Here is a 26,180-nt window from a genome sequence, read left to right as displayed (position 1 = left end):
TGCTAGTTGAATTTCTTGAAATTCTTAGTGAAATCCTACATAATACACATGTGTATTACGAACACAGTATAATCCAATTTCTGATACCAAAAATATTAAAAAATTAATTCTTGCATAATAAGAAGGATAAAAGCCTTTTCACTGCTATTGTCAGATATTTAGCTTAAATAACATTATTTATCCTTCATTTTTTTTTAAATCATTAATTTAGAAGTTTAAAACTGGCAATAACAGTTATTCAGCATCAGGCGCTAAAAATAAAAAAAAATTATCTTAAAACTTATTTGCCGCTTTTCCACACATACCAGACTTTGCATTTTCAAGCCTTATTCAAATGCCCGCGTAAGTAAATAATTTCTTATAAATTGTTGGAGACTCTTAGTAAATATCAAAAATACTTTTTGTTAAAAATTACTGAAGTGATTTATTTATTTTTATATTATTCCTATTATTGATTTATTTCGTATAACTGTCATATTCCTGACAACAATATGTATAATGCTGCATCTCTGATATAAAAATAATTATTTGTTTCTTTGGTTGATTTTTGTAATTAATGGGATTTTTAATTTGTTTGATTCATTCTCATCTGAAGAAACAATAGAAGGTCTTGCAAATAAATATAGAGTACTATGGTGATTTTCATTTTCCAATAGTTTTAGTCAAGTTTACTGGAAACTAATTCTGTTATCAATTATTTTTTTAAAAAAATTCATAGTTTACTGTAAGTTACTCAGGACTGAATCAAAAGTTTGAAAAGAAGAAAAGTTTAGAATTCCAAAACTCTTTTGAGTGATTTATAATATTAAAAGGTACAATTTAGATTTCAGATTCAACTTAAATATTTTTCCTTACATTTTTTACAAACCAATATTTATTATTGAAATTTGATTTTGTTTTACCAGAAAAGGAATGAACTTTGTGTACTATTATGTTGGATTTGATAAATTCAAGACAAAGAAATTTCTTTTCAGGAAACAAACTAATAGGAAAAAACTGAAAATGCCCCGAAAAAGATCAACAAAAGCACTAGCTGATACTAATATTATTTACAATAGAAGAGAATCTTTCAATAATTCTTCAAGAAATGAAAAAGATGCAATGCAGTTAGATTTGCCTTATTCAGACTGTGATTATCAACCAGTTTCTGGTAAAGTGAGAAGGCATGCTGCTGTGCAGGTATCTTTTATATTTATATATATTTATAAAATTATTGATAATTTTTGGACACTTTTTAAATGAAAATTACTGTACTTATGTGTATTATGCTAATCATTTTGGAAGAAATACCTTAAATAATTGCTTAAATAATTTTAATAAAAAATGCTTAAATAATTTTATATTCTCTCTATATATATTGATAGAATTATATAATTCCTTTTTTGTTTGTATGAGTCTGATTCAAATAAATAATAATTTACAATGTTTTTTAACAATATATTTGTTGTTCAAAGCCTTCAAGGAATATTTACTTACTTTGTGATTAATTTTATTATTATAATTCATTAAGTATTCTTTTAGTTTAATATAGTTTCATCTATGCTTTGTATTTTAAATAATCAAATTAAACAATATCATTAAATACAAATAATAAATCAAACTTTCTTTAAAAATTTTTTCCTTTCTTAGTTTCTATTTAATATGATATAATTAATTTTTATGTATGAATATTTTATATCAGGGCTTTAAATTTCTTTTTTTCTTAAACTGTGGAAATAGTGTCTTTATGCATGATATTTGTACTTTTAAAATTATGCAAATTTTTGAATTACAAATAAAATTTGGTGAATTTTTGTTTATAGCAATTTTACCATTCTTTTATAGTATTTTTTTTTTCAATTTGTGATAATATTTTTCTAATATCCTTTAAAATTATTGATTTATATTTGTATTAAAGTAGGATGTAAATTTATACTTGTACTTTTAATCAAAGGACATCTTGCTTGCAGCTTTCATATGTCATAATTAAGGACAAAAGATATTCTCAACATATTTATTCCAAATTTTTCACATGAATATTTAGTAATTATTTTTATTTAAAAGTCACTGTAGATGTTTATATTTTTGTTTTCATAATTTTTTTAATGAAATAACTAATATTTAATAAAACATTTTAAAAATAAGTAGTACTTTGTATTTTTTTAAAAATTTAATTTATACTTCACTTCAACTGAAAGTATGAAAAGGGGACTTTTATGCTTTTAAGTTGACTTGAAAGGCACAATAAATTTTTGTGAGGTTAAAATTTCTTTCATAAATTTTCACTCCACTCGCCTCATAGGATTAAAATTCATTTTTAAAAATTTAATACTTAAAAGTGCTATGGATTGTATTCATAATAAAATTTTAGCTAATTTATACAGATCTGTATTTTAGTTACTGCTGTGTAAGCTGAGAAGGTATATAATCTTCTTGATAAATTCCAATTTTATTTATTAAACTTCCTCATTGAAATTATGATTCAGTGAACATGTTCAATAATTATACAAATAATAGGTGATTTGACATTTATTTTCTTTGCATTGTTCTTACAAATGAGTGTATTAGCACTTGGCCTAAAGATTAACATCTTGGAAAAATTCACACTTGTAAGAGATAATATATTGTTGGATAATAGTAACTGATTTAATTTGTAAGGGTTTTTTAAAAAGTTTTTCTCACTTCTTATAAATTAATATTCTAATGTTCATTTATTTAGTTAATTTTGATACTAGAGTAAAAGTAAAATTATTGATAGCTGAAAGTGAAATGTGCTGTTAAAGGTTATATATTTACATAGTGAATAATAAATAGTGTATAAATATAAATTTGCCAATACATTATGGGAATTACTTTTTTTTTTTATTTTCTTGAAAAATTAAAATTATTTTAGAAATAACAGTTTTAAAGAAGTCACCACTAATTAATAGAAACAGGTATTAGTTAACATAAAAAACAAACAAACAAACAGTCCCTTTGTATTTGTTTTTTACATTCATAATAAATTTATAAAATAAATAGCCAGAATTTGCAACATACTATTTTCCATAGATTAAAATTGTGTTATTATTAATAATAATAATAATATAGCATAAAAAATGTTGAACCAATCCTTGTTGAGTAAAGATGAGATGCTTGTGTCCTATATCCTAATTAAAATTAACTGCAAGTAGCAAAAGTATAGTTTGCTTGTAATGGGGATGAAGTTTTGTTTTTTCATTTAGAATTTCATCATAGAAATATTAATTTATTTTAGATTATAGCAACTTTGCATTTTGCCTCTTCATGTAAAAATTTGATTTAATGGCAATGAACAAATGAACTATTTCTGTCTCATGAGTTATTTATTATTATAGAAAAGTCATACTGAATGTTTTTATTTGCTCTACCTTTTGAAATAAAGCAAAAAATTCATGGCATGTGTTGGATTTTTTAAAAAAAAGTCAAGAGTTAATGTGTTTTCTTTTCTTTTTCTTTCTTTTTTTTGTGTGTCAATTTTATGATTTCTATTTTGAAATTGACATTCTGTTCTGGTAGTCCTGTTTATTAAATTATAATTTGACATTCCTTATCATGCTGACAAAATTGTACATTTATCAATATTGTAAACTTCATTGTTTTCATCCCAATTTAAAATTTTTGTGTCATATATAGATAATTTTTATTTATTATACAGCAGAGATTTTTTAATAAAGAAAACCTTTATTAAAAAAAAAAAAAGATACTGAAGATAAATTAATGTTTCTCTTTAATTTACTCATTTTTGAATTTTTTGTTTTTCCAAACATTGTTGGTGTTTTATAACCTATGCAATTTGGATTTCATTATTAATTCAGTGCTCTGCTTTTGCATCTGAATAACATCAACATGAATAAATATTTCCACATAATAAACTGGTAGTTTGCAAGAGTAAATAATAAAGAAATCTCAAAATAAGCTTTAAACACCCAAAACCAAGTAGTATATATATATAAAAAAATGGAACTCATTATTTTATATACTTCTTGAATTTTTCTTGAAATACATTATTTATTTAAATAAATTCATATATAATTTGTGGTGAGAGCTTAAGATACAAATATAATTAACCATCTTTTTTATGAAATATATTTCAACACTGAGAAATGAAGTTTTAAAATGAACAAATTTAAGTTTTAGACAAACAACTAAGTCTTTGTAAGATGTATAATAATTTCTCCAATTGGTACAGAAGATACTTTAGGAAGATAAAAGTACAGGAGATAGATAACTGCACCTAAACATGTTCGAACTCTTGAAGCTTAAAAAAATAGACAAATTTTTTGAGCACTGAATTTGTTTTTAAATGATAGTCAGTTTTTAAATTCAAATTCTATACACTTAATGTTATTACATTATAAACATTGCAATTTAAAGTAAGCTTTTGATAAAATAACTTTTTATAAAATAAATATACACATATCAAATAATCTAAGTATTTGTGTATTGTATCATCTGCAGCTCTGACAGTTATTAAAATTATATACCATTGCTAAATTAATGTTAGAAATTACTGATTTATTACAAGAACACAAATTCATAAATTAAATATTTATTAAATTATATGAAATACCTGTTTCTTTTGAATGCATTTAAGATAGTATCCTAGCACATTATTTATGAATTTAAAATGGTCTTTTAATAGTATTCAGGGATTGTCAAATTAGTTAATATGAACTAATAATTTTTTATATGGTTTATTTTATAGTTTAATTTGTCTAATTTCTTTACAGATCTCATAGTCAATCATTTGCCCTTTTAGTTAAAAAAAATTAGTTTAAAAATAAAAACATCTTTCCCATATAAGTTGCTTAATTAGTTGATCCAATTAGTAAAAAAAAAAAAAAAAAAAAAAAAAAAATATGCAACTTTTTTTGTTTATTGTTAATATTTTTATCAAAAATAATTAATACTCTTCAGTGACACTTTCTAATGGTAATTGGCTCTAACAGCTCTAAATTAACTAATTTTAAGATGTATGAGTTATTTGGAATTATATGGTTATAAAACTCAAATTAATTCTATTTTGAAGAAGATAATAATCATTTTATTCTAGAAGGCATGGAACATTGAAGTCTTATCAACCTAGTTATAAGAAGAAAAGAAAAAAAAATCTTTCAAATGATTATAATAAAAATCGCTGCTGCATATTTTCTATTTTTTCATTTCTTTTTCATTTTCTTCAGTTTTTATTTGACCTTTTCCAAATAGTAATTATGTATAGATCATTATTAGTTCAAGTCTAAAAATATATTATTTAATAGACCAATTGTAGTCTATTTTGTCTCTTAAGTTGATTCTTTTCAAAAATAAATTAATTTAAAAAATTGTACAGAATATGAAAATCTGAAGAAAAGATGAAAATTGTTATAATTTTCAACACAAGCAAGAATATATTAAGCAATGAATGTTTCATTTAATATGAATTGATATTACTAGATTCGTCATTGTATCTTCAAATGAACTTTGAGTACCATTGCATCAAAAAGAGTAGACCTACTGGCTTGTGAGATTTGAGGTCTCAAAAATAGATAGTTTGGGATGAAGAAACATTTATTTTCTTCTTAATAAACAATCAACTAAAAAAAAAAGTTCAGAAGGAAAGAAGTTTTTTTAATTCAATACATTTGTCCATTTATGAAGTAAAGTTGGTTTGTTTACTAAATTATTATCGAATGCTGTGGAGTTATGGAACGATGGTGAAAAGTTTTCCGACTATCTAAGAATGACAGTAGTATCATTTGAAGAATTCTTTGTCAACATTAAAATGGAGAATGGGGAGGGGGCAACATATGACTTAGTATACAAACTATAGATAGTATATTCGACATAAGTGTTCATCAATTCGTGTTATAGCTCAGATCAACATTTAGCAATAATTATTAAGCTTTTATTTAATCAAGCATGACTATAATGAAAAATATGATTATAGAAGTGACAAGCAAAGGCTCAGTTTTCTAAGAAGTATGCTGATGGTGAGAAAAACACTTAGGGAAGAGGCAGCTCCTCAACAACTCACTTTCATTTATTTTTTTAATGTAAATAGACGCCAAATTGACTGGAAAATAGGCCTTTCCATTTGTGATATGCTTCGGCTGTCTAATCCGTTAGTAATATTTCTAAGTTATTCTAAGAGATGTTAGATAAGATTATGAGAGATCTAAAAGACCATATATAAATATCATCTATTTATCTCATAGTGTTCTTGAGTCATTGTGTCTGCATGAATGCAGACTTACAGGAAGACAATCTTCCCATCAACGAATCTTTCAAAATTGCATAGAAATCAGGAACGTTGGTGTCGTGAAAACATTTCGTTTATATAATATGTTGCGTTTTGTAGTTATCGTCCTCATAGGGTGACATACTTCCGAAGTGATTTTTTTTTCGTTTGATTTTATAGAAAAATTCTAAAACATGAAAATTCGTCAAAATATTGAATTGAATATTTTGAGGATTACTCTAATTTCTCCATGTGCTTGCTTCATGAAAGTTTAAGTGGAGGATTTTTGCCACAACACCGTGAGAACCGGGAATTAAAAATCGTCTAAAACACCGGGAAAATGCAAGGAAATTTGAAAATTTTCATTAAAAAAAAGGAATTTTAAGTTTTTTTCTCATCCAAAAAATGACGATCTCTGAAGTTTTTTTCTCATCCAAAAAATGACGATCTCTGAAGATAGAAAGATGGTAGTCATAGCTTTCAAAAACGAAGCAATACCATTCGCGTTTACGTAATGCATAACTCGACCTTTTTCTCTCTTCCCCTTTCTTTCTCCATAAATCTTTACTGTTCCGATTTGCGAGACATTTGTTCTTTTTCCATGAAATTCCCGAATTGCAGCCAATGGGCATGCACGAGACTTCTGTAATTGCGCGAAAGAATAGGGCGGGATTACCAACATTCAATCTACGGAAGCAATGCGGTGGTGTTTAGTCTACCATACTTGGGTTTATTGAATGGTTTGTTTATTATTTGAGAAACTATGAGCTTATTCTAAGTGGATTAGAGAATATTTTTAAATCAAAGCTATGAACTGCTCAAAATCCGTATGTAATACGAATTGGACTGATCCCCCCCCCCAATTCTGATTTTGCAGAATGGGTTCGAGAAGTTCTGCAAAATCAGTTTGTTGCGTACTGCTCGCTTTGGAACAATGTAATAAGCCTAAGTAATATGGGAAAACAGGCACTTACTAGTCATGCTGAAAGCGATAAACATAAAAGACTGCGTGCCAGTCCAAAAGAGCTATCATTGATGCTAGACGTAGTATCTAAAAAGAATGACACGCTAAATTCAAAAACAGCGGATTTAAATAAACTAATTTCGAACTTTTTAGCTCGAGCACAATAATTTAAAGCTGGATTTTTATGGGCATTAAAACTTTTTGCGTCACAGTCGTCCTTTAATTCATTCAATATCTCGGAAATATTCACATTCGTGCACTGAAATGTGCATTAGGCCGTACAAAAATGCCGTACCGTTTTTTATTTATTAAGGATTTGATCTATGAAACTGATGCTGAAAAATCTGCAGAAATGGATGCCCAAATACTTGAATTGCAAAAATGAATAAATAAAAAAAATCTTGCTTTGTGATGCTTTTGTTAATCATTAAATGATTTGTATCATGATAACAAAAATGTTTTGTGTTTTACCCAAGTCCTTACCTTTGTGTGGCTTACAATTAAAGGGTTTGAGAGGTAATATACTCCCTCCCCCAATATATAAATTTTATCTAGCTTAATTCTAGACAATAAATAAAGATAAATTGTTTTTTTTTTTTTTTTTTTTTTTTTTTTTTTTGTAAATTTAAACCTTTTTTTAATATGCTATTATTAAGATAATATTAAATTGTTGCTTCCTTTCATTGCTTTTTCCATCCTTAAAACAAAATTCTATTTTAGCTAGCATTAGAATGTTATTCGCTTGTTTCCTCGTATCTTGAATATACGTACAGTAAAAACAGGAAATTTTTTTTTCTTTCCAGATTTGAATGGCAACCCTGAAATAAATAGCATCTTTATGGTTTTAAAAAAGAATCTTATTTTTATTTTAAAAAATTATCCTCAAATGTTTAGTTATCGTTGAGATATTTAGGGAAATTAATTTAATCTTTGCCGTATTAAGCATAAATCTCGAATCAAAATGTATTAAATTTCAAATATACTCGAAAAAAAAATGTATGTTTTCTTTGATCCAATCTTGCTTTTTATAATTTTTGTAATAGAATACCTTTCCTCCTACATGAAATGAAAAGAGAATCAAGCTGGGGAATGTAAGGATTTCATTAGTGTAAGCATAGAAACAGTAGTCTGAACTTTCTCAAAACTCTTGTAGTTAATAATATTTTCGAATCAATTGGTAAGAATTAACCTATGAATTACAATTTAGCGCTGTAGAAAAAAAAATTACAATAATAATCCCAATGGCAAGTTAGTTTTATTAGAATAATCAACATTTATCTTTATTAAGTCCTATGTAACTGCATATGACACATATAGAATGAATGAATAAATAAATGTGCCTGTGCGGGTTTGATGAATGATTAAGTTTATCATTTAATGGTTTATATTTGTAAATGTATTCTTGTAATTCACAGTGACTAAAATAGCATTAAGATAACGATTTTTCATTGATAATGAATTATCAGGAACGAATAAAGATTTTATGACTCATGTCCAATATTATATCATTGGAAAAATATCTTAGTAATCTTAAGGAATTATCTTAGTGTGTAATGCTAGATAAAGAAATTGCAACTTAAATTTTTAAAATCATGTGCAGTACGTCCGTACTCAGATAATTAAATGAACTTGCAATTTCAGATCCTTTGTATTTTTAAAAACTCTTTGGTAATTTTAATAAGGAAAAATGTATATCACCATTTATGGAATTTTTTTGTGTCCCTTAGGAATTCATAAAACCCCAAAATTTACTGTGTCAAACCGATGTTAGTTATATCCACTGGAACATCTTAGTCATAATCTATAAAACTGCCGTGTTATAGAAAACTAACAGAATTTGTGAAAATGAATTATGTGATTAACCATAAAATGAAAGATTTTTGTAAGATTCTTATAAAGTAATTCGAGAATCACCCCCCCCACCTCCCACATGAAGAATCGAAGCTTATTTATATATATAATAATAATTTTCTCCATTCAGTCACTGTTGTAAGAGATGTGCTTTATTTTTTGTAATATAAACTGAAAACTCCATTGTATTTATGAATCAGTTCGTAATATCAATGTGATAAAGCAATTTACTCTATACTTATAATAAAGCTCAATGTGTGTGTGTGTGTGTGTGTGTGTTGGCGCTCTACAGGCCAGACCGTTTGACTTACAGCTACCGAATTTGGTACATGTATATCTTGGAGGTCGGGAATGTGCACCTGGGGTTCCTTTTTTTGAATATTTAATTAGAATTTTAATTATTAATTAAAAACTAACTCTCCGCCAAAGAAATTTTCATTTCCCCACCGCCAACTGAGTAAGGCTTCAGGTTTTTTCCCCCGCGCTAATGAAGTTAAGCTTAACATTTTTCGACCGATTATTTCAAACGATTTTGTTTATTTTCTTAATGTTTGATGCATTTAAAATTAAACATTGTTAATGAATCGATCTTTCAGATTCATTCTGAATTACTTTTGAATTAAAATAAGACAGAATAAAGGAAATTAAAAATGTCTAATCTGCATAGCGTTACCTCAACTGGCGTAGAAAAATTCACGCATTTGTGTTACCATAACTGGCGTTGAAAATTCACGCATGCGCATTGTGTTCTGATTGTTGATAACTATTTTCAACGGATGCGGACTTGATTTAAATTATTTTTAGGTTAGTTGTATGCTTTTGTAATGAAATTGTATTTATGTTATATATTTTTTTGTATATGCTTATAGTTTTAAGTACATCGTTTTTTAAGTAGTTTTTTTAACCTGTTTTCGACCGATTATTTTAAATGATTCTGTTTATTTTCTTAGTGTTTGATGCATTTAAAATTAAACATTGTTAATGAATCGATCTACTAATGATGAATCTGAGAAAATTTTGTTGGCAAATTCTTGAGATATTACATAAATTTAGAAAGATATTTTTTAGTGCCCATAAGGTTTAAATGCTCAGTGACTCTGCTTTCAGTAATCAAAAAAATGCTTTATTTTAGTAAAAAATATTATTATATTAATTGCAGATTAATCCTTTCCACTTTAATTTAAAGCATAAATTCTACGGGAACTAACAGAAAATTAGAGAGATACATATTACGTTATGGCTGAAGGCCTTTATAATATTATGAAGGAATTATAAGACTATCAAAATTTGAAATTTTAAAATATTTTGATGAAGGAGCTTTTAAAGTAGGAATTACATAAAATATTTAATTATTAAAATTTTAAATTAGAGCATTAAGATTGGCGAACCGGCTAGTCGCCAAAGGCGGCTAGTTAAAAATAAAGGTGAATTCCTGTGTTAGCACTGTATAGGCTAGACCGTTTGACGTACAGCTACTAAATCTGGCACATATGAGCTTTGGAGGATGAGAATGTGCATCTCTGAGGGATTTTTTTTTTTTTGAATTTTAAATTAACTGAAAATTAAGCTGACTTTTGTTATTTTTCCCGAATAATTTTATTCGGGAAATATTATTGTGCAAATTAAATTTTACAAAGTTTAAGAATTGTCTTTTTAATGATACCAATTTAATAGTCGCCAAATTTTTCCTGAATTTTCGCTATTAAAAATATTTTGCCTAATTTGCAGCAATAGATTATATTAGTGCCTTGAAATTCAAACGGTTTTCATTATTTTATCAAATATTTAATCGTACGATTTTTTTTTCCATTACTGAAAGCTAAAAATAGCGCATTGTTTAATATTTGTGCAGTTTACGAAAAAAAAAAAAAAAGTGACGAATAAAAAAAGTGAAGGCACAATACACTAAATTTAGTAAATAGATGAGCCAATCTTAATAGCGCTATGATGTCATGGTCGCCAAATCTGATAGCCGCCTGATCTGACCGCCTCTGATATCTGATTCTGATCACTGATAGAAACATTCATGAATACAATATACAGAACATATACAAGACAAATAAAACAAAGCGGCTTTGATATCTCACAATTTTACAGAACAGGGACATGAAATTATATTTGAACAATTTATTTAAAATTAAATATAACGAGTATTCCCGGCCAACCAACTAATCGACAGAAGCGATTAATTATTAATAAAAAAAAGGGGGGGGCAGTGTGTGTATGTGTAAGAGTGCGCAGATTGTTTGATATAGAGTTACAAAATTTACCATAAATATTCTTTGGGGGTTGATGTTAGAAATGATGATGTTGATGAAATTTTATTTAAGTGAAATTGAGCGAGATTTTGTCACATTTCGTAATAATTTCTGAAATATTATTGCACAAAGATTATTTTAACATCACTGTAAAATTCATAAAAATTGCCTTATTGACTATACACATTTTTTAGCCATATAATTTTTTTCTCTAAATTTCAGAGTTTTTTTTTTTTTTTTTTTTTTTTTTACCAATTTGCTTCAGTTCTGTTGTCGTTGCATTGACGCTCAAATCATTTTTCATTAGATATGTAATCGCGCAGTTTACTTTTGTTATCGAAAGTTTAAGGAGAAATATTATTTATTATCCATGCATTTTACATGAAAAATAATAAAGTAAAGTTATAGTACTACTAAAGATAACGCATAGTTGGAAGTGGAGTTATTTGGTGAAATTAATGTTATACTTAATGCAGATTTAATGCCTGCCACAATTTGATGCTTTAAAGTATTTTGTAGAGGCCGCGGTGGCCTGGTGATAAGGTCTCAGCTTGTGAGCCGTAGGGTTTCAGGTTCGAGACCAGATTCCACCGAAGAACCTTCGTGTAAGGGGGTCTGTTGCACGCTAAATCCGTCCTGACCAAACGTCCTCCCGCTGGTGTTGTGTGGAGAGGGAGGTGCCAGCTCAGGTGTCTTCCTCATCATCTGACCGCGGTTCAAAATGACGAGGTCCGTCCCAAAATAGCCCTAGTGTTGCTTTACAACGGGACGTTAATATAACTAAACTAAACATTAAAATTTTGTTGAGGCAATAATGATTACCAAATTATGTATAAAAGATTTTCTTAAAGATAATCAATATTCCCGTAGAACAAATTGGACGCCAAAAACGGCTAATTAAAAGTAAAGTATATAATTTTAACACACTCAACTTAAAGGAATCATCTTTTTATCAGATATTTTTATAAATAAAAAAAAAAAACTAAAGGATTTGAATTTTTTTTTTAAATTTTCAAAACTGAATGTTTTTTTTAAAGATTTGAGCAAGTATTTGAATTAAATTTGAAAAAGAGACAAAAATACATCTCCATTTTCCGTTCATAACTATCAATCTATGAAATTTAATAAATATATTTGCTATAAGTACTCTTTAGCAATTTCTTAGAAATGTGTTATTTTGATTAAAAGTATTGAAATATTTAAAAATATTAATTGAATTAAATTACTTAAAATTGAAATTACTTCAAATTTGAATCATCAATATGTCTATTTCAATGATAATTGCGCATTGCATCCTTTTAAGTGAATCAATAAGGATACCGAGGAATCTATTAAAAAAAGCCAAATGATATTTTTGATCGATTCTAATTTTCATGTGCTGAGTTTTCATTTTTTTTTTTTTTTTCTTCTTTTTCTAATTATGCCAGACGTTGTGTTCGAATATAAAGTTCAATCCAAATAAACGCTAAGGATAGTTGGTTTTTGGTTTCTATTCCAGTGTGAATTCTATTATAATTATGTAGTTGGTAAATCATATTGAAATGCTTCATTGGGTTAAAGGAAATGAATTTTGTGATTCTGTTATTCAAACAATTTTCATTTTGAACAACTTTTTTTTAGGTTCATATTTTAATTATTTTGGCATTTGCCGTGCTGAAATGTAAATTAAATTAGACAGATTTTTTTCACTGTTATATTTTTGGATGCAGTTAATTTTGTAATAAAACAAATCTGTTTACAAAGAGACGATTTCAGTGAACGTATAGTTACGTTGCTGTGAACTTGCGCTGCTGCTTCCAATGATGCGTCGAGGGGGAGGACATGGAAAAGATAGCCCTGACCTGTTCTATTTCCCTTCGATAGTTACACGTGAGTTTGTGTACCCAAGGCCATACCGGTTTTCACCACCCCCCTGCGAAAATTTCTTTCACTCTAGCATTTTCCCTGCACGGGATATGACGGACATTACGATTACTACAGAATCGGAGTACGAATTCGAACTACAAAAATGGTTTGAAATTGTTAGGAAGGCGAAATTGAACTTAATTGTGATGTTCAATAACCCTGATTTTGTTACAAGAGGACATTTTGAAAAAACATCGATAGAAGAAGCTGAGGATTTAATGTTTGAATTGTCTGTAAATTCTAACGTCAGTGAAGAGGATGTAAGTTCTGTTGAATGTTATCTTTATAATTGCGAGTTTTATTTTAGTTCAATGATATTGTATCAAGAATTGTTTTTGTTTCGATAATTTTTTTCAAGTAAAATCTGACATTGTATCAGTTATATTTATATATTTTCTTCGAAACACTTCTTGAATTTATTATCCGAGTTGGATTTATTTTTGTTCTTAAAAATAATTTCTATTGAAATTTTTTAAAGAAAAGAATTGATAAATAAAATTATTCAAATGAGTATTATTGTTATTTATGCATCACTTCGTGACAAGCAAGGTAAATTACACTTTGTTTACATTTTTCTTCAAACACGTGCGCGGAGTTTGTTGACAGTAATCCTAGTTGTTTATTGACAAGTATTTTGTAAATCGTCGAATGCATTTTCACATGTTCAAGTTTTTTTCAGATAATGTAAAATAAATTTGTTTTTTTTTAATACTAAGAAAATTTTATTTTATATTGCATTTCTGTTTATAAAGGAAGTCTTAAAATTTAATTTTTTTTAAAAAATAATTTTATTTTTTCAACTCTTTTTTACTTTTATGCATTATTTATTTAGGCGTACTTTCTTGAAATGAAGGAGCATATATTACTATACTGCATTTTTAAATTAAACATTTTATTGCTTAAAAATAGCTTTATGAATAATTTGTTTATTTTTTGAGATTCTAAGCAATTTTCTTGACTTATGTTAAAAATGACCATAAAATAATAATGTGCTAAAGATTGAAAAATAGACAATCTAAATTTGGTGAGTTTGGAAATGAATGAATGAATGAATATCAAATTGTATAACTTTTATTAGTATTTCTTTTATTATTTAATTTGCATATGTGTTTTTTAATGAATGATTTATAACTGTGTTGCTTTTGTTATTTGGATTTTAAAGACCATCTTTAATTTACAATTTTTTGCAACTTGTTAAAATGACTCTTGATTATGTTATTAATTTTTATTTAATAACGTAAATTTACTTTTAGGGACATAATAGTGAAAATCTGTATCATAAACCCCATAAAATATGCCGAGATGAATTTGTACTCTTTAGGAAACAGCATCTTCCTCAACCAAGTGGTATAGGTAAGTTTCAAATTTTTATTCTTTGTGTATGAATCATGAAACAACAAAATTTGCTTTGTGATCAATATTTTTATTGCATTCAGTTTTCATAATTAGCTACTATACATTATTTTGCTCAGTGTAGATTTAAAATTTGATTTTTATTCATTTATGTTCTTTAGATTATTTTTCAAAGCTCTCAGATGAAATAATCTTGTATATATTTCAATGGTTGCCAAAGACAACTATCGTTAAATGCTCTGCAGTCTGCAAAAGGTGGAGAGATTTAAGGTAAGATTTTTATAATACAAAATGTTTTTGTAGAGAGAAAATTTTATATTTTAAAGCTTTGTTTTGACATTTAAAATTACATTTATAGTTGTAAAGTATGTTTTAAAAAACATTTTCCTTAATTTGGCTACAATTATTTTCTGATTAAAGTAGGAATGAAGTTTTTTGTAATTTCAGCATTATTAGATTAATGTGCTACCCATGTAATTCCAATTCGCTCCTTCACTAAGCAAAAACAGCAAAATGTCCTGCTGGAAAAAGGGACAAAGATACAATAAGTTAAATTGTTCTGTTTATAGTCTTATAGTCTGGAGCAAAATTTAATCATCACTGTATGCAATTAAAATCCTACATCAAGATATTTTTAATTGTATATTTGATGTAGATATATTTAATTTTATTTTTCTGAAAACAGTAAGATCAACACAAGTATAGTTGTAATGTAAGTCAAAGAGCAAATTTTTTTCCATAGATTTTTCTTCTGCCAAATTCAGGGAGTATATAATTTTTCTATATCTATTGATATAATTCTGAGAATTTATGAGAATAAATTTAATTGGGAAGAATTAAATCTCTGCATATTTATTATGGTTTACACCACATTTAGTCTATTTCCTACTTTGTTTAAAGGTTTTTTTGTCTGATAGCTGTCCATTAAAATGTGTGAAAAATAATAGATTCTGCCAATAGGTTTGATAGCTATCCATCAAAACAATTCATATCATTATTCTACTTAAATTTCTTCAATTTTTGCTTTTATTATATATACTTATGAGTCTTCAACCCTGTAACTTCCTTTTGCATTTACATTTTTATAGTTATGATGAGTCATTATGGAAAAGGTATGATTATGGAAGGAAGAAAATTGAACCTTGTGTTTTGGAGATTTTGTTGCGCAGAGGTGTCACAATTTTACGATTAGCTATGTCAGAGGTTAGTAAATTGTTTTTTTATTATACTAATTTTTTAATAATTTAACGAATTTATTTGTATTTAAAATATGGAAATTTTGATCATTGTTTTTGCTTAACTAAAACATTGGTAATTTTTAATTTTTTTAAAAAAAATAAATTGATCATTATTTGGAATTTTACATTCTTGGCAAATTATTTTAACTTCATGTTTTTGTATTATTTTCATGACTGAGAAAAAGGTGTGATTTAACAAATTTAGTCTTTATTATTAGTGAATGTTTTTTAAGGCTATACATTTCAATGCTTGCTTGATTAATACATTTCCTCTTATGTACTTCAAATATCGTGTTGTTCAAAATTTCACTGTAGAGAAATAGATATTGAAGATATCTTAATGTTGCAAGTATGTCAGAATATGCAATTTTATGTTTTTCGTATATCATCTCATTATGACTTTATGGTGAATTTAGAGTACAATTCCAAAAAGTAAAACAAAAGGCTTTAACATGTTAATAGCCCATTCTCATTTCAGGATAGTTACATTTAATTTCCACAGATAAATTGTTTGTATTCCTTTTTCTCCCCCCCCCCCCCTTCCATATTACGTTTTCCTAAACTCGCATGTTTCACTGAATAGATGCCATGTATTAGCCATATTTTTGAAATTTTCATTTTTTTGCTTTTGATTTATTCTCAAGGTAATGCATAGAAATTGAAAGGAATTCTTATTGTTTTATATTTTATAATATTTTAAGAACTGTTTCTTGCATATCTATACCTTGTTCTTTTAGATAATTTTCAAACAACTTTTTGATTTTTTTCGGGGGGGGGGTGAGCTTAGAACTAATATAATTTCAAAGAATTGTACTGAAACTTATGATTTTGATTAATTTGGGTGTAAAATAGTTACTTATTTTTTGTGGAGTATTTAATATTTTCTATACACTTTAATTCCCTTTTATTATAAGTGTTTGAATGCATATAAACTCTTAATTAATTGTGTAAATCTGTGTCTTAGATATTGTAAATTATCCTTAAAATGAGGGGGGGGGGGAAATATGAATCCACACAAAAAGGATTTCCGAAATTAAAATTATTTATAGTAAAAGGTTTATGTATATGATTATGACACAATAAGCAGTAGATTTCTACTCTTCAAATTTTAATTTACTTAAAAAAAATTATTGTGTGTATGCATGTTAAAACCTTAATTATATATCTTCAAATTTTTCCAATATTTTATTTCTGTAGGTGAAATCTCCAGTATTTTCTGAAGAGTTCCTTCAAGGTCCACAATGGTACTAGTGATTTTTATCTGTATTTATTTCATATCTAATTGTAATATTGTTGCCAGAACATAACTGTTTGGTGGAAACTTTTCTAAAAAATTTTGATAATTATTATTTTAGGTATTCAAGCCTGCAGTATTTAGATTTAAGCATGGTCACCATATCACCTGAAAATCTAGCCATTCTGCTTTCTGTTTGTGTTCACTTGAAAAAGTTGAGTGTTGAAAACTGTGAATTAAATGAAGATTGTTGCAAGTATGTGAAACATTTTTTTCATTGAATTTTTTTGAAATTCTATTTCATACTATTTTTACATGCAAGTTTTGTTTATTTTTGAATAATTGTTAATTTATATAATTATTTTCAAATTATTTGTTCTTATAAATTATTTTATTTTTTAGAAAAATTGCTCAAAATCATGAGTTAACAGTTTTGAACATGGCAATGTGTACCGGTATCACTCCAGAGGGACTTAATGCAATATGTGTGAATTGCGAGAAGTAAATATCTTCTTTTAGTTCTGAATATATTTATAATTACTTTCTCCATTCATTATGAATATCTTTTATAACTAGAATTTTTTATTGTAAGCAACAACAGTACCTTTCATTTTTTTAAAATGAGTCTAAGCATTTCTTAATATATTTTGAAAATATATCAATTTTACATCGCAAATTTTCACTTAACAGATTTAATTGCTCAAGAGATGTTTTCAAATTTTTGAAAGCTAAAATATTTTTTCTCGCAAGTACGGTTTGGAAATCCATATTCTTTATTTTTAATTTCAAGCAATATATTGAAAATTATATCTTAGGTATAAATTCCATATGGGAAAATAATCTGGATGAATTCTGGAGTGGATAATTCTTTCTATTATTTCTTCTTTCTATGGTGATGCTTTATTCTTTTGGAATGCCTGCAAATGAACTCATATTGTTAAAATTTAATATTATTAAATGACCCATTTTTCTTTGTCTTTTTACTAACACATTAAATTAATTTTTTCTGATACTATGTTTTGCTTAAAATGAGTGCGGGACAGGGCATTTTATGTTTATATATAGGATGAAGCTGAAATCACATAGCTCCATATTCTTGTTGTTGGGTTATTGTAATCGAATCTTAAATATCCACTAATCGCTTCAGGTGACAATTGGTTCGCAAGGATAAGATATCTGATTTGAAATAAATTACTGTTTATAAATAACTCCATGTTCGTGATTCTGCTAAATTGTCTGAGCTGTACTATTGTAAATGTCTTAATTAAGTTCTGTTTATCATATGCATGCACCTTTCTAATCTAAACAATCCCTTAACATCATAAAAACTTAAATATCCTGCTAAAAAAAAACAACTAAAATCTATCTTTTAAATTTTCCAATGTTGTAACTTCATTTGTTTATTTATGTGATAAATTACATAGATATTAAACAATCATTATTCTTTAGCTTTCAACAGCAGACGGAAAACACATGATTACATATTTGATTAAACAATGAAAACAATTTTAATTTCGGAGAAATAATGTAATCTGTTGTTAGAAATATCCGGGGAAAAATTTTTTTTAGGTTGTCAAAATTCAGAAAAATTTATTTATTTAATAAATAGGAATCATTAAAGAGAGAGCTTTTTAAAATTTTGGTATGATGTAAAATTAATTTTTGAGCAATAGTATTTTTGGAAATTATCATGAAAAAGTACCAAGATTCAGCTTAATTTTTAGTTAAAATTTCAAAACACTCTAAAATGCACATTTCCATACTCCAAGGTATATATATCAATAAAATCTGATTGCTGTTGGTCAGATGATCTGACCTATAGCGTGTCTACACATATGCACATACTCATTTTTATTATTAGTATAAATTACAAAAAAAAAAAAAAAAAAAAAAAACTGAACAGTTGCTCTATTTGTCTGTTTCTCTAAAAGTATTTTAATATCATGTATCTTGTCTGATCAGAAACTTTACAATATTTATATTTTCAGGACTCGTCTTTTTTTTTCTCTCCATTTATCAACCTAATTTAAATTAGTATATGAAATTACTTTTAAAATTCCAACATTTAATTGTAGTTAATACTTAATTGGTATTTTCTATAACTGCTTTTCTTGATGTAATTTTCTACTAAAGCATTTCCCTAACTCCTTATGATTGAAAAATATTCTCTTTTTCCATGTATGACAATTGGTATTAACTATTATTATTTTTAGATTAACTGAATGGAATTTATCTTGGACGAATCTCACAACTGAATGCATTGAGGCTTGTTTGCCTTTTATGCCAACCACTATTGAGAGGCTAAATTTGAGTGGCCACCGAGAGACACTTGATGACTACGGTAAACATAATTTCTTTCCTTAATTCTACTTAGAATTTTATTATTGATTGACTGTAAAAGTTAGTTTCACTTGAGTGTTTTATGAAAACAATATAGTTTATAATTAAAAAGTTTATTATATCTCAAATTTATTTGTAATTTATATTTTACATTTTAAGGAAGTAAATGTTAATAACAGAACTCAAGTAATTAAAAATATTCTACATACTTGATTTAGAAAGAAGTAGAGTAAATTGAGATTTTAAATAGATCTAATCTTTTCTTGATTTTCAAATAACATCCGAATAGTTTACTCATATGTTTAGGCTGATGCTTGAAATGGAATGATGCTTATTCCTTTAAAGTAAAAATTGATATATTCCTTGCAAGTAAAAATAACAATTCCTATTGTAGATACCTCTTACTGCATTTACTTTTTGTTCTATAAATAATTTATTATTTTTTCCTAATGAAAGAAAAATTATTCCTCCAATATGAAGCAATGATTTAAATTAATGTATTTGAGCTACTACAAAACTGCATGTTTGGTCATGACCTAAAGTAAAGTTGTAAAAATTATTAAAAAGTAATGCTTATTTATTTATTTATTTTTGCAAATTCTAACATTTGTTTGAAAATAATTAAAAGTTATAATATTAATGTTTATTAATTCTTTCCCTTAATTTATAAACTGTTTTACAAAAATGGGATTGTGAAGTTTGTCTCCTTTTGAAAAGGAATTGCACATGTAAAAAGCTCATGTAAAAGTTTGAAAAGTTTCATGAATGGTAACTGATGACTTTAAGCTGGGTTATGACGACTGTCACTGCATTTTTTTCAGTTGGATAGTTAAAATATATATAATAAAGTTTGGCCTAAACATTTAAAAAAATGAGAGTAATTTGTATTTTTGGTTTTTTAAATTTACTATTATTTTATGCTTTTTTTCTTCTTATTTGAGTTTTAATGCTATTAGTGAAATAATTTTTACTTCCTGAAAGAAGGAGGGAGGGGGGAATTATTTGTAAATGCAAAAAACTGTAGAAGTCCTATTAGTCCTACTAAGTGTTTTTCATAAATTTTATGATAACTGAAAGTATAGATATAGCATTTTTCCCTTAAGGAGTTACAATATTTTAGAACTGCCTTTCTTTTCAGAATCTTTCAGATCATGTTACGTAAAACGATTTTTATAATGTTATTGTATAATAGTATTCAATTTTGTCTGTATACTAGTATTTAATTACTTTTCTCTTTGTAGGTTTGATAGAAGCTCTACAGAGATGTCCAAACATGATAGAGTTGGATATAAGTGATTGTCCTCTTCTTAGTGAGCATTCTTTTGAAATGATAGTCAAAATGTGTCCCAACCTAGAGCATCTTCATTCTAGTCGTTCATATCATATTCCTGCTGAATGCAATAGGTATGTATTTGATTTTGTTCTTATAATGATTGGTATTATAAATATTTTGATTTTATTTGGTAAACACTTGAAATTGATTTTACTACATAAATTTATTAATGATACAAAATTTTTGTTTTCCTCATCTTATGCTGAGAAGTGTTTTAGACTGATTATAAATCTGATATGCGTAGTTTCATGACTTTTTATGTGCTTGATGAGTGATAAAAAACATTTTGTTCAGTGATTTCATTACTCACATGATTTATGATATTAATTATTCCATTTTTAAATTTTTAGCTTCCAGAAAATTAAATGCTTGTATATTACTAAAAATAATCTACCAGGAATGAATATAAATGAAACAGAAAAAAAAAAAGTGGTTCTGATTTTAACAAATAAAAAATTTAATGAGTTCTTAAATAATTTGAAAGTGATATAATACTCTTGTTGATAAATTATAAAGTTGTAGGCACTTTTTTTTTAATAATCTGACAACTATTGCATATGTTTGATGCTTTGCTTCCAATATTAAATTGTAACTTTTAAAAAGTAATATATTTTAAATGTTTGAATTTACTTAAATCGTTTGCTTAGCAAGTAACTTAATTATTATTAAAACATTTGCATTAAAAGCTTTGAATAATATATAAGATTGATCAAGGATGGCACAAAAACTTTCTTTTAAATAATGGTTTAAAATACAAATTAAAATGAAGTGAATATAAAATAAAGCTGTTGACGTAAATAGAAAAATTTGCCTTATAATGCTGTAACAGTATTCCATAATATCCAGCATCCATATTTTTGGCATGCAATCCAATATTTATTCAATTCTATGATGAATTCATCTGTGGAAAGAGCAAGGGTGGGGGTGATTCTTATAATGTTTGCTTCTATTGAAGTTTGTACGATTTTGATGAATGTATTGTCATTAGTTGTGTAAATGATTGGTTTTTTTTAAAGTGAATATAACCATTTTTACCACTATATCCACTATTTTTATACAGAATTACATAATTGGTGTTTAATAATTAAAAAACGTACATTTATGATTAAGTTGCAAATACAAAAAAAAAAAAAAAAAAATGTTTTTACTCAACCAGTCAGATTATTGTGATCACACAACCTCAATTTCTACTTTTTAAGAATTTTATTTAGTTTTTTCCCCTTCTTTTTACTTAAATTTAAAATGCATGCAAAATAAAATAAAAAAGTTTTTTTTTTTAATTCAATTTCTTGTTAATAGGCTTTTAAAAGAGATGAAGAATTTCAAGTACCTTGAAGTTTTCCGAACTCTCACTGATAAGTCACTTGCTTCATTGCGAGAGTATATGCCCAATGTCCAAATCAATCAACATGTATTTTCAACCATTGCTAGGCCGACAACAGGTGTAAGACGAACCAGCATTTGGGGACTCAGAACACGGGACCCATCTGTTTAAGGTATGTATTTCAAAATGCATATATATATATAATATGCAATTTGTGGAGGCCTGAAATGTGGCTACTATAATGTGTCTTCTCATAGTGCAATCATTATACATGAGTTAAAAGGGGGAAAAAATGCAACAAGTAAGGCTTCATTAACACTATATTCACTTGATATGGCATTGTATGACTTTATTTCCTTTTTTGAAATTGCCTCTTTGAATAGTCATCCTTCCATAAAAAGAATATTTCGCTTCAAACTCTGAAAGAGTTTCATAAAAACGAATTTAAATCTTGTTTGATGATTGAAAGAAATGTTTACAGAAATATATTTGAATTGAAGATTGATTACTTTAAGGGGGTGATACAATAAATTTTTACCTATTTTGTTTTATGTCAACATTTTTGGTACTTTTTGTTCATAGTGACATAATTTTTTATATTTATCTGTTAAAAAAATTAAATTGCCGTTAGAAATATTTTGCCAATTTCAATCATACCTTCTTCAATATTTTAAAACATATTGGTAAGATATGAATCTGTAAATACCCATTCAACAAAGCTATGGTACCATCCTGAGTCACCTGGATATCACTGTAAATTCCCTCACTCCCTTTCATTAAACATAATTGATTGAATATTCCTGATATGTTCTTGTTTGTTAGAGGTGCTGCCCAAGATAGTTTTAGGGCACAGAGACTTTTTCTGGAAATACTAAGATGATTTACTTGTACTGATAGATATTTTCTTAATATCTATCAGCTATTAAATGGAGATTGTTTTGGTCCATCAATCCCTTAAGAACATATATACTGCCATTGCGATTTTTGAGGGGAAGGGGGGAAAGATTTTTGAAAGATTTTTTCTTAACTTTGAAAGAGAATTTAGCTGTTCCAGTATTCTGAGATATTTGAACAAGATTTTAGGAATGAGAAGATTAAAATGATTTCATCTGCCAAAATTTATCTCAGCTCTATTGTTTTTAAAAAAATATTAAATTGTATCTTTATTTATTAATGATATATTATTACCAGATAAAGATAATGCTTAATCTTTTGTCTTATTCTTCAAATTTCCTCATCATATTTATATGAGGATGTCTGGCCTTGTAATCAATCATTTACTAGGTCTGTTACCAGACAATGCAATTTTATAGTTACATATAAAAATATGCTTTGTTGGCTTCATCTTAGTAATGGGCTCTAGTGTTAAACAAATCAACCATATTCATTAGTGTTTCATATCTGTATATTTTTATTTTGAAAAATTATTTTGTAGATATTCTAAATTATAAAATTTCAGGATATATTAAAAAAACTTTAAGTTGTATTTATGTGATATTCTTCTGTATTTGTATTTCTTGCAGCAGAATTTAAATATGTATTAATAGTTTGTATAATTTATATCAATATTGCTACTTGCATTATTAAAAATGTTTGAAAATTAAAAATTTTCTTTTTTGGAAATCAGGTCTCATGTTTTATATGGTATTTTTTAAAGTTTGATTCCAGTTAATTATAATTTTAATTGTTTTGTTACTTCTGCATTTACCATCTTTTTCTGGATACAATTTAAATTTCAGATGAGAATTAGGACATTCATATTCTATTTAGTGGATATTTTGTATGATTTACTTATTATTTCTTAGCAAATTAGAATAATATATATTTTTTTAAATCTTACAGATTTTGAACCAAGCATGAAGTAGCAGAATACTGTTGAAATAGCAATGAAATAGTCATAAATTATTTTCCTATATACCAAGCCATATACTGCCAGCTATTCTGTGATATAATGTGTTTAGTGCTCAATATTTCTCCTATTTTAAGAAAAGCAATAGATAATATTTAGAACTTGACATACAGAGAGATCGAATTTGCCAATCAGAAAATGTCACATTCCTTCAGACAGATTTAAATATTAAGTTTATAGTCATGCTTAGTCAAGAACTATAATTTTGTTTCTATTCCATATTTCCTGTGTGATGTTTCATTGCGAATCACTCATTTGCTGAGTGTCTTACTATAATTTAGTAATGAAATACTTTTTTAATAATGAAATATTTTTAATTTTGTCTTCATTGCATATTCTTGACTAAAAATGTATCTGATATACAAACTAGAATAAGAGCAGTGTTTTTTTGCTCTGTAGACATTTTGGGAATGGAATCTGACCTTTCTTTTTGTCTTTATTTGTTGATGAATATTTTAAATTCCTTTTTGTAATTATGTGCATTCTGTACTACTTTTCATGTGTAAATGTGTTTGTGCATGAATTGACTTAAATGTATAAATGTTCCTTAAAGTTGAATGTGATTCATCTGAAATATGTATGGATGTTTGTATAGCTTTAAGAAATTCATTTTTCTGTATGCTTTCTGGTGTTGAAGCTTTATAATATTTATGTGGGGTGTTTTAAATCTGTTTTTCATATATAAAAGATATTAGTTGTAAATATTTTGTTATATTTAATTGAAACTGCCATTTAATTTACTTTTTATCTATTTATTTTGTAAGTGTATTTCATTATTGGAACTGATCCCCCCCCCCAATGTTTGCTTTATTGCTGATGTATTATTAAATTCAAATTATAATTTTATTACCCAATAAGTGATGTAAAATACTCAAATATCTTTGTTTTGTTTTATATATATATAAAGTTTAAGGGTAATTATTTTTTAAAAAGTAAGAAATGTTTGTTTTTATCTCATGGTTGTGGCTGCTATTAGACATTTTATGTTTTACCCTGGGTAATACAGTGGTTCCCAAACTTTCTCAATTTTAGTGTGTGTTTTCTTGAATCTAGTTTTACCAAGACACCAGGTGAGATTTTGGTTTACTTAAAAAAAAAAAAAAAGTTGCTAATTTTTAACAGAATTGGCAAATTAATTAAATAAAATGCATTTTATGTAACATAAAATTTATGGAAGAAAATTTAATCGAGTTTGGTGATCACAGTGTAGTTTCCTTGACCATGGAATTAAACTAGATTCATCTACTCTTTGTAATAACATATGTTGAAGACTTGCAATTTCGACAGTTGCTATCGTAAGATGTGTGGGAGTGAATTAAAAACCTAATTAATTTATGGAAATTTACTATCTCAGGTTGCCCCCAATGAAAATATGGAGATTTCTTAGGCTACCAAGATGCACATTTCAGAAATTAATGAATTAGATTTATTTGTAAAATTCATTCAACAGTTCTTTCTTTAATACATTAGTTAACCTCTTGAAAATCAAATGTGATTAACGGACATATTGTGCATATAAACATGTATGTGATAAAAAGCTAGAAATGGCATAAAAGATAATTTATTTCATTTTAATAAATTAAGATTAAAAAAAATTCTAGAAATCATAAAATTTTAGTTTTAATGAATTTTGTTCAAATTTCATCTCTCTCTTTTGGAGTAAAGAATTATTGATATATGTACTGATTTAAAATTAACTTTCTGTATGTCATGTTTCTCAAATCTAGAATGATTTATTTTTCATCAAGCATTTAACATGACAATCATATAAGTTATTAATATTTTTTTAACTATGAAATGGTTATTTATTGATAAAGACTTGTTGTTATTTGAGACTTTTTGATGTTAAAAGTAAGTATTTTACTTACTGTATATGTGCCTTTAAAATAGTCAAAAAAAAATAATGAAGTTTTTGTATATGTTTGCAATAAATTTCTTTGGAAGAACTCATGCATATATTTTATTTTTCAGCGTTAATGTGTTGACTGATTTAATATGGAATAGTTTTATTAACAACTTTATGCATTTAAAAATTGCTTACCTATATAATGAGAATTTAACAAACTAGATGAATGAAATTTGGATGTAATATTTAACAAAATGATATATATATATATTTGTTTCAAAAGTAGTCGTGAAAACAGACATTTCACCTAAATATATTTTTCATTTTATCAACTTTGAGAGCTATACAGAGAGAAATGTGCTTTTTCTTTTTTTCACACAAGCATTATTATTCAATTTGAATGAA

At 26.5% G+C, this 26,180-nt stretch overlaps 1 protein-coding gene across 3 annotated transcripts; it reads left to right on the top strand.

Annotated features, from left to right (window-relative positions):
- The first annotated feature begins 278 nt into the window (after window positions 1-278).
- LOC129959083 (S-phase kinase-associated protein 2-like) lies at window positions 279-25,679 on the top strand. Of its 3 annotated transcripts, XM_056071894.1 has the most exons (12): window positions 279-342; window positions 975-1,179; window positions 14,452-14,551; window positions 14,713-14,821; window positions 15,640-15,754; window positions 16,987-17,033; window positions 17,145-17,279; window positions 17,426-17,524; window positions 19,237-19,364; window positions 20,605-20,767; window positions 21,996-22,192; window positions 23,863-25,679. In XM_056071894.1, the coding sequence occupies exons 1-11, from the start codon at window positions 335-337 to the stop codon at window positions 22,189-22,191; spliced, it is 1,305 nt and encodes a 434-aa protein (XP_055927869.1). In that variant the 5' UTR covers window positions 279-334; the 3' UTR covers window position 22,192; window positions 23,863-25,679. The 3 variants fall into 3 exon arrangements, with proteins under 3 accessions (XP_055927869.1, XP_055927875.1, XP_055927881.1); XM_056071900.1 differs by lacking the exons at window positions 279-342; window positions 975-1,179 and adding an exon at window positions 13,123-13,458; XM_056071906.1 differs by lacking the exons at window positions 279-342; window positions 975-1,179 and adding an exon at window positions 13,776-13,882.
- The last annotated feature ends 501 nt before the right edge of the window (window positions 25,680-26,180 follow it).

Source organism: Argiope bruennichi, chromosome 2, assembly GCF_947563725.1.
Source record: "Argiope bruennichi chromosome 2, qqArgBrue1.1, whole genome shotgun sequence".
Lineage (NCBI taxonomy): Eukaryota > Metazoa > Arthropoda > Arachnida > Araneae > Araneidae > Argiope > Argiope bruennichi.
This window is presented reverse-complemented; position numbering and strand designations above follow the sequence as displayed.

Excerpts from the sequence above, each read along its gene's own strand:
- LOC129959083 (XM_056071894.1), top strand. Across the intron at positions 19,365-20,604 it reads AGAGACACTTGATGACTACG|GTTTGATAGAAGCTCTACAG; the intron begins GTAAACATAATT and ends TTCTCTTTGTAG. Across the intron at positions 20,768-21,995 it reads ATTCCTGCTGAATGCAATAG|GCTTTTAAAAGAGATGAAGA; the intron begins GTATGTATTTGA and ends TCTTGTTAATAG.